This window comes from Mercurialis annua, linkage group LG5 (genome assembly GCF_937616625.2).
Source record: "Mercurialis annua linkage group LG5, ddMerAnnu1.2, whole genome shotgun sequence".
NCBI classification, from domain to species: Eukaryota; Viridiplantae; Streptophyta; class Magnoliopsida; order Malpighiales; family Euphorbiaceae; genus Mercurialis; species Mercurialis annua.
In genome coordinates, this window is record NC_065574.1 from 45,350,727 (window position 1) to 45,360,980 (window position 10,254).

A 10,254-nucleotide genomic window follows, 5' to 3' on the forward strand; every position below is an offset into this window, starting at 1 on the left:
CCCGGGCCTATGAACAGGTCTAAATCTCACACAAAACTTAGGAATAAAGTTAATTACTTTTTAACTCTTGTCGTTTAGTACAATTCGCAACCATTCGCAAAATTAATTTTAAACAAATAGTATTTTTTCATTGGAATCATTTCTCAATTCAGAAAAATTTTATAATCACCTTACTTGAGTAATGTAATCTCACATAAACCTTAATCACAAAATTAATTTTTTTTGACTTTATGTCATTTAGTAAAACTTCTCCATACATATATATATAGATATATATTGATGTTTCAAAAGAAAATTTAACTCGTGCAGAACTTCTCCATATTCTTAATAAAAATTATTTGTACATTGTGTTTAAGGTATTGTTACTATTTATATTTCAACAGATAGAAAATTCATGGATGTTCATTAGTTTTTGTTTATATTTAATTATTTGGTTAATATTTTTTCATTTATATCTTAATAGGACATAATGATTTTAACGTCTTATGCTATAATTTATGCAGCTGTAGCTTCAACGCCATTTTTTTGTCTTTACATTTAGTGAGTATTTCTATCTTCCTTCTTCACTTGTTGATTTGTAAAATGTTATTCTCTAACTTTGGTTAGTTCTTGGAGATATTTTCTGTTTGAGTTGAATTCTTAGAATGGAAAAGATAATTTAATGAAGTTTTTTTAAATTCAAGGTAATGTTTTCCTTTGGATAATTTAATGAAACAATAAAAATTGTTAAATTCTTTATTTTTTCGGAAAAAAACTTTTACAACAAATAATAGTTTGACTATAAAATGGGGATCAATTAGAATGTGACTCCAATAAGGTGCGGCTACTTCATCGCTCTCGTAAATCCATTTAAACATTGGAGATGAAAGATAGGCCCTAAACAATCTGTCCCGAGCCAGCAAAAAAAGAGGGGGTTTTTTAACAAATACCCTACATGTGTCAAAATAATATAAATTTTACTAGAGCAAAAAGGAAAGTTGAAAAATACAATTACCAACTTTCAAATTTCACAAATAACTTACTTAATTAAAGAAATACGGTCAACTATTATTAAGGAAACTAACTGTTATAAAAATTAAAAAATCTTACAACATCTCAAACTTACATATATAGAAAAGATTTACAAGTATCTTCAAAAACTATTAATTATAATAACAATTTATTTAAATGTAATTCCCATATATAACGGCAAATACATGATTATTCAAATACATAATTCTTCAAAAACAAATAACAATTTATTTAAACCAGTTGTAATTATTTTTTCAACAAAAAAACGATTTGAATTTTTTTTAAATAATAAAATTTAACTAATAGTTAACTAATGGTTAACTAATATGAAAATTAACTAATTTTATATTTTATAAATACAGGAATGACAACATTGAAAATTCTTATTTATTATGACGAAATATGGAAGGAAGATCTTTATGTGGACAATGGGTTTACTTTCAGTTAATTAATAGTATACTACTAATTATTAAAAAATATTAATTTATTCTTAATAACTTAACATTAGGTTGAAAAATAAAATTAGCATGAAGTTAACATCAAGTTAACTAATAGGATATTATATTGTAATTCATTGTCATGTTATCTATAAATTTACTATTTCAAAGGTTTCTTTATGTGGATATTAGATTTACTTTCAGTAAACTAATAATATGGTACTACACATTAAAAACATCAATTTGTTTCTAATAACTTAATATTTGATTGAAAAATAAAGTTAACATAAAGTTAACTAGCAGGATATTATTAGTTAACTTAAAATTTATAGTACACATATAGTGCATACAATTTACACACAACACATTAAACCTAAAAAAAAGTTGACTAACTGGTAACCAAAATATAATATATGTTTGACAATAACAAATGTTTTCATAACAAAATAAAAGGAAAAAAAGATTAGGCTAAAATCAGTGACACAATTACAACTGTTTTCATTTAATAAAATAAAATTAAACCTAAATCTTCCAATCTGTTAACACATCTAATCCTTCTGCCCTCTTCAGATTTGGTTTCGGTTCCACCTCCTCATCGCTGTCAATGTTGCTAGTATGATAGAATGCTTCATTTTTCTGTAAAAGAAAAACACGGGTTAACTGTTAGTTTACATATAGTTAATCATTGGTTAACTACATATAATAAAAATGATATTAACATCATAAAGTCAATTTAAATAAAATTAACAACAATATATATTAAAATGTACAATACACCAGTAATTTGAAAAAGGATTCAATAAAATTTCAACAACCTGACTCTATTCTAATCCATCTTATTTTATCCAAAAAATCACATTCTTTGGATAAAATTCAACAAAACAAACAAATAACACACACATCTCGAATCGCTTGCTCATTGTTACTTATATTTTTTATAAGAAATTGAACCAAATTGCGCTTGTCGATTACAATTCGATGGAGTAAAGAAATTTAAATCATAGAATTTGAAATTGTTAAGAAAAATCATAATCGGTAAATCTAAAGGAATTCTAGATTCAGACATCATACACTCTATATGAATAGACTTACCTTCGGATCGGACGCCAGAAATATCTTCATCTTCTTCAGACGGCAGCAAATTTTAATTTCCTAGAAGATTGGTTTGTGGAAGACCTATTTTTTGCAATATCAAATTTGTTTCAACCTAAATTCAAATTAAAATGGGAAAGATTTGGTTAATAGAATGATGGAGAGATATCCGGCAAAAATCTTTGCAAAATCTAAGAGATATGGCAACATGTTAGAGGATTATGGATGTTACTAAATAAGGGTTTTGTATTTTGTTAATTGAAAAGTTTATTTGTGCAAAGGAAAGAGTATAAAATTCAAATTATAAAATTGGTGACTGTAAATCTCCAAATGGACTTTCAGTACCGTACTATTCAAAATAAAAGGGACTAACCCCGTACTTGGCCTAATTTTCTCAAAAAAGAGTGCAAGACAGGGCTTGGATTCTAAAATGAAGTCTGGTCGAGGCCGGGCTTGGGCTCATTTAAAAAATGAAAAACCTCAGTAGGCTGGCATGAGCTTGGCCCATGCCAGGCTCATGAACAGGTTTAAATCTCATACAAACTTTAGGCACAAAGTTAATTATTATTGATTCATGTAGTTTAGTAATATTCACGACCATTCATATAATTAATTTCAAAAATATTATAGTATTTGCCCAATGGAATTATTTCTCAATTCAGGAAAATTTTAATAATCACCTTACTTGTGTAGTGTAATCTCGCAAAAACATTTATCACAAAGTTAATTAATTTTGACTGATGTAATTTTGTAAAACTTCTCCCATATATATATATATATATATATATATATATAGATAGAGAGAGAGAGAGAGAGAAGTTTTACTTATGCAGAACTTCTCCATTTATATATATTGATATTTCAAAAGAAAATTTAACTCGTGTAGAACTCCTCCATATTCTTAATCAAAAATATTTGATTTGTGCATTGTGTTTAAGGTATTGTAATTGTTTATATTTCAATAGATAGAGAAAACCATGCATGTTCATCAGTTCTTTTTTATATTTAATTATTTGATTGATATTTTTTCATTCTTATCTTAATTGGAGATAATGATTCCAACATTTTACGCTATAATTTAAGCAGTTGTAGTTTCAGAACTATTTATTGTCTTTGAATATTGTGAGTAATTCTATCTTCCTTCTTCACTTGTAAATTTGTAAATGATATTCTATCACTTTAGTTAGTTCTTGGGGTATATTTTCTGTTTGAATTTGAGTGCAAAGGTAGGGTTGGGATTCTAAAAATGAAGCCAGGTCTAGGCCAGGCTGAGGCTCACTTAAAAATAAAAAAAGCCTGATAGGCTGGCCTGAGCTAGGTCCAAATTCGGCCCATGAACATGTCTAAATCTCACACAAATATAGGGCACAAAGTTAATTATTTTTGATTCATATAATTTAGTACAATTCACAACTATTTTAAAATTAATTTAAAAAACATAATATTTACCCATTGGATTATTTTTCCATTCTGAAAAATTTATATAATCACCTTACTTTTGTAGTGTAATTCACATAAACCTTAAGCATAAAGTCAATTACTTTGAACTTATGTAATTTATTAAAATATCTCCATATATATATATATATATATATATATATATATATATATATATATATATATATATATATATATATATATATATATATATATATATATATAATGATACTGGTGTAGAACTTCTTCATATATATATTGATGTTTCAAAAGAAAATTTAACTCGTATAGAACTTTATATTTTTTTAATCAAAAATATTCGATTTGTGCATTGTGTTTAAGGTTTTGTTACTGTTTATGTTTCAACAAATAGAGAATCAATATATGTTCATTAGTTCTTGTTTATATTTAATTATTTGGTTAATATTTTTCCATTTCTATCTTATTGGAGATAATGATTCCAACATCCTATGCTATAATTTATGCAGTTGTAGTTTCAGCACCATTTTTTGTCTTTGCATTTAGTGAGTAATTATATCTTCTTTCTTTACTTATTGATTTCTAAAATGGTATTCTCTCACTTTGCATAGTTCTTGGGGATATTTTCAGTTTGAGTTTGAAGTTTTGGAATGAAAAAGAAAATTTAATAAAGCTTTTTAAAATTCATGAAAATGTTTTCGTTTGTATAGTTCAATATAACAAAAAAAGTGTTAAATATTGTATCTTTTCGGGAAAAATTATCACAACAACAGTGGTTTCACTAATAAATGGGGATCAATTAGAGTGCGACGCTACTGAGGTGCGGTAACTTCATCACTCTCGTAAACACATTTAATTTTATGGATTTGAAACATTGGAGATGAAAGATAGGCTCGGAAAAATACGGCCTGAGCCTACAAATATGGAGCGCAAAGGCAGGATTTGGATTCTAAAAATGAAGTATGGGCCGGGCCGGGCTTGGGCTCACTTAAAAAATAAAAAAACCTGGTAGGGTGGCATGACCCTAGCCGGATCCTGGCCCATGAACAGGTCTAAATCTCACACAAACCATAGACACGAAGTTAATTACTTTTAACTTGTGTAGTTTAGTAATATTTAAAATTATTCATAAGATTAATTTCAAACAAATCATAGTATTTGCCCATTGGAATTATTTCTCAATTCTGGAAAATTTTTATAATCACCTTATTTGTGTATTGTGATCTCAACAAACCTTCATAAAATTAATTACTTTTCAATTATGTAATTTAGTAAAACTTCTCCATAAGATGATGATACTAGTGTAGAACTTCTCCACACTCTTAATTAAAAGTATTCGATTTATGCATTGTGTTTAAGATATTGTTAATGTTTATGTTTCAACAAATAGAGAAACCATGCATATTCATTAGTTATTGTTTATATTTAATTATTTGGTTGATATATTTTCATTTTTATCTTAATAGGAGATAATAGTTCCAACACCTTACATTATAATTAATGCAGCTGTAGCCTCAGCACCATTTTTTGTCTTTGCATTTAGTGAGTAATATTATCTTCCTTCTTCACTTATTGATTTGTAAAATGGTATGCTCTCACTACAACTAATTACGTTTTAGTCCCTTAAGTTTGCAATTGCGCACGAGATCTAGCTAGCTTTAATCTAGCTAAGCGGACCACAAGCTCGTCACCCGGATAAATTTCTCTGGAATCACCATTGGATGCTTTGTTCCTTATCACTTTTTACCTGTCCGAAAAATAGGTGTTTACATAAAATCAAACAGTTGAAACAACAGATCTTAGAGATCTGACATGCATCATATGGAAAAGTGATAGAGATGATTAGAGGGTCCTCAAAAGTACCATTCTGAATCCTTTGCTCGTTTTCTGGTAATCCGGCTGTAAAATCTAGTTTCGGATCAGTGTGCAGCATGACGTTCTTAATTGAAGTTTAAAAGCTTATTCGATTGACTGGAATTGACTGTGAAGTGTTAGGGGAGAGTTCGGCCTACATGGCAATTTTTAGTGTTTAACTAGATGTTTTTGGTACGTACTAACCCTTAGCTATATTGTTTTAAGGTTCTATTCAAAGAGGTCAATTAAGGATTAGAGTTCCTAGAATGTAAGTTAGGTTAGAGTTCCCTTAGCTAGTGTTAGAAGTGAAGTTAAACATTACAAATGAGTGAAGAGATTAGCTAGTTAGAGTTAGGATTAGGTTAGAATACCATTTAATTAATTAAATTTGTATTTAATTATGTGTGCTACATAATATAGGGTTAAAAGACAGTTTTGGTGCTTAAAATTATTATAAAGGACTTCTAACACTCTATGGGTTTGAATATGGTCAATTTATCTCGTCAAACTTGCAAATTGGCCTATAAACTTTTAAGATATTACAATTTGTCCAATTTTTTAGACTTAGATCACAATCTTTTTAGATTTTTATAGGCTATTTATGGCTAAGTACGTTTCAATCTTTCAAGTTCGCAATTGTACACTGATCACGCATGCTTGAATTCAAACAAATCGATGGATAGCTCGTCACTCGGTCCAGTTTTTCTGAAAAACATCATTGCATACTTCAGTCCATTATTACTTTTTACCTGTCCGGAAAATAGATATCTACAAAAAGTATATGGTAATTTACTTTTAATAAGAGATTAGAAATTACTCCTAGTTGTTTAATGTTAATAAAACAATATACGAATAAATACTAAAACTAAAAAATTTTGGAATATGACGTAAGACCCTTTTGAGTATCCAAAAATGCGTGCGTGCTTCTTGCCATGAGTGATTTTTTAAATAATTATGTATCCAAGTAATTTGGATAATTTATAAATTAAAAATATCTTCAATTTGAAAAAGAATTAGGTGTGAAAGAGGTTTAATCAACAAGTATAAAATTTAATAGTTACAATTACAGAATTGCACTATAATTGTAAAAACACTTCTACTGATATTTACAATAAAAAATTGTAAATTGTAAAACGTAAAATATTATATGTAATAATTTTTTTAATAGCATATATATAATGAGTCATGTAAATAATACTACTGGTTCTTGTGAAGCATGCGTTGACATAGTGTACCTGATTACTGAAGGAGAATTGCTCCAAAAACTTCAAACATTAATTTAGGCTTAATCACTTAAAACCGACCCTCCATTTTTATCTCCTATTGCAATTACACTCTGATAGGAATTTTTTTCAATTTTACCCTATTTTGGGGTTTTATGTTTCAATTGTACCCCAAATTAAAAATTTCTGTCAATTTAATTACTTTAAGGATAAAAAATTCAAAAACATTAAATAGAAGGACGATAATATATTCTTTTCTATTAAAGAAAACACAAATAAATTCTTAATCTTTAAAAATTAAATAATTCTTAAATGAAGAATTAATTAACTTTTCTTAATTTTATTAAAAATTAAACAAACTAAAATCGCTTCTGATTTATAAACCCGACCGAAAAAAAACTGATGTTGTCCCGTCATCGGGTTTGTTCTTCGATGGAAGAATGGATCCCGACCCCATGGTCTTTTCTTCGAGGAAGAACGGACCCAGATTTGGGTCCGTTCTTTCTCGAAGAACAAATTCATGTATCGTTTTTTTAGGAGAATTGTTTTTAATTATTTTTTGTCAATCGATTTCGTTTTGTTTTGTGTAAATGACATTTTTTAAGGTTTTTGATATTATAAAGTTATTGATAATTAATAAAAATAATTATTATTTGTTGATTTTAGTAAGAAAGAAGGCCTTTTTATATTATTTATAACTTTAGGGTCTATTTGAAATATAAGCTAAAAATAAAGGATTATTTTAATTTTTTTCTAAATAAAAAGAGGTTTATTTTGGGGTACAATTGAAACATAAAAGCCCAAATCAGAGTAAAATTGAATAAATTTCTACGTCATAGTGTAATTTCAAAAGGGGTTAAAGGTGGGGTGGTTTTGAGTGCTTAAACCTTATTTAAAACTAGGGGTGAGCATGGATCCTGGATATCTCCAAAATCGAACCAAAAACCGGACCGAAAATATCTAGCACCGAAAAATATCGGTTGACCATTGACTTTTTTCGAACCGTACCGAAAATTTTATTGGTACGGTTCTGGATCTTTTATAAATAACCGTACCGAGAACCGAACCGAACCATACCGAACCGAAGTACCGAACTTATACCCAAAGAACCGAAATTATATATATATATATATATATATATATTCATTTGATTATTATATTTGTATTAACTTTGAATTACTAAATATTAAAATTATTTTATACAATGAAATAATATATATTAAAAATATTAGTCTATATATGTATATATATTATTAATTTACATAAAAACAAAATACTTATATATTTTAATGAAAATTATATGAATTTGTCAAATATTTAATAATTATAAAAAGTGTTTTTTATAAATTGATATGAACAACACATTCATTATTTTCTATCATTGACCAAATTACATAGTTTTAACAAAAATGATATAATTTTAGACTTGAGAATATATAAAAGTACTCTTATCAAATAATCAAAAAATTAATATTAAATCGAACGATAATATACATGTTGTGCCTTTTTATTTTATTGATGATTATTTATTTATGATAGTTGAAAATATATATATAAAAAATGAATGAATGAGTAGCTAATTAATTTTAGAAGTCAAAATAATATTTATAATATAGTATAGATCACATTTTAAATAAAACAATATCCGTGATTTTAGTGACATCCGTACCGAACCGTACCGAACTATTAGGACCGAATCTTCGTACCGAACCGTACCGAAAAATAAAATTTCTGAACCGAACCGATTATTGGTACGGATCCAGAGATTCAATTTTTGATATCCCCGATTTTTGATTTAGTTTCGGAGATTTGGCAATTCCCGGATTCTCCCGAACCGCGCTCACCCCTATTTAAAACAGCCTACCTCATCATGATTTTTCCCTCGAGCTTATCTCCCTAATTTCAATTCCATTTCTGGAAACTTATAGTGTTATATTTTTGCATTTCCTTTTTATTTCTAAAGATACTTTTCACTCTAAAACTTTTTATTTATAATCTACTCTTGTGAAAATGTTATTTCATTGTTTATTGTTTCAGCATTTTCCATTTCAAGCTTTGTTTCAACATTTTTATTTGCACAACATAGTTCAAAGAAAATAATAATCACAGATGCTTGCAGTTACTCCACAATTACTTTGGAAGCTTCTGTTGATAAGGGTCGTCGGCCAGATATAGATTACTGCTATAGAACTTCGACGACTACAAGGACAGTTATGGATTTCTTCACCGCCTTATGGGATGTAGATTTTGACTATCTTGGACATAATGCTGCATTGGAAATTCAAGCAACTGTGCTATTTACAGCAGACAAACCATCCAAAGTTGCTATGTGGAGAGGAGTTATCATCGCGTATATAGATGTGGCATTGTATTACTTCCTGTCCGCTTTTCTCGGATACTACATGTTCGGCGACGAGCTTCGCAAAAATATTTTCGTTTCTCTAGAGAAACGAAACCAGTATGGCTTATTGTCAGCCTTTGTGGTTATCCATGCTACTGAAAGCTATCTGTTCGATATTTGCCTTAATGCATTTTAATTTTCTATCTTTAAACAACTATGAAGCGTAGAAACAAAAACATGGAATCAAAAAACGCTGATAGTGAAAATGATAGGATGCTAATTTTTTTAATAAAATAATATGTTATTATTAGAGAGATTCAAGGTTTTAAAAATATTTTCGAACAAAAACAAAAATGTAAGATAGCCAACGAAATCTTCGAGCAACACAGTATATTACAGAGTAAAGAGAAATACTAACAGAGCATTTACTGTATGCAACACCTGTTTTCCACATGTTAGAAACTGTTAGTGAAGGGATTGGATTTCAAGCCTAGCGCAGCCCTCCAATTTGCGATACAAAATGCTTATGTTGGTGAGTACATGATTAGAACTCAAAAACATAGTGTTGGAACTTACTGTTAATTCAACTCCCTATGTAGTAAGTTGATGTCAATTTGGTTTCAGCATTCACAATGCTTGTCGCCTAGAGGCCTTCTTGGGGTACATCGGAGGATTTTTCTTTTGCCTTGACAGCTTACTTTTTAAGACTTACTTTTCAATTCTATTGCTTTGCAACAGATACAATTTACATAATCTCTGAACAATGATATCAGAACAATTAGTACTAGAGTATTTTCTGCCAATCTTTTTGCAGCTCCCTTGCATCATGTGGCTTGCGATCTATAACGGAGGGAGGGCATGGGATGGCCATGGCCCCTTC

General features: G+C 28.6%; 1 protein-coding gene across 1 annotated transcript; it reads left to right on the forward strand.

Moving 5' to 3' along the window:
- The first annotated feature begins 2,697 nt into the window (after window positions 1-2,697).
- Window positions 2,698-9,956, forward strand: LOC126681931 (lysine histidine transporter 2-like). Its single transcript, XM_050377488.1, has 3 exons — window positions 2,698-2,767; window positions 9,071-9,516; window positions 9,834-9,956. The coding sequence occupies exons 1-3, from the start codon at window positions 2,698-2,700 to the stop codon at window positions 9,954-9,956; spliced, it is 639 nt and encodes a 212-aa protein (XP_050233445.1).
- The last annotated feature ends 298 nt before the right edge of the window (window positions 9,957-10,254 follow it).

Excerpts from the sequence above, each read along its gene's own strand:
- LOC126681931 (XM_050377488.1), top strand. The coding sequence starts at position 2,698 with ATGGAGAGATATCCGGCAAAAATCTTTGCAAAATCTAAGAGATATGGC. Across the intron at positions 2,768-9,070 it reads CATGTTAGAGGATTATGGAT|CATTTTCCATTTCAAGCTTT; the intron begins GTTACTAAATAA and ends TTATTGTTTCAG. Across the intron at positions 9,517-9,833 it reads GCTTATTGTCAGCCTTTGTG|AAACTGTTAGTGAAGGGATT; the intron begins GTTATCCATGCT and ends TCCACATGTTAG.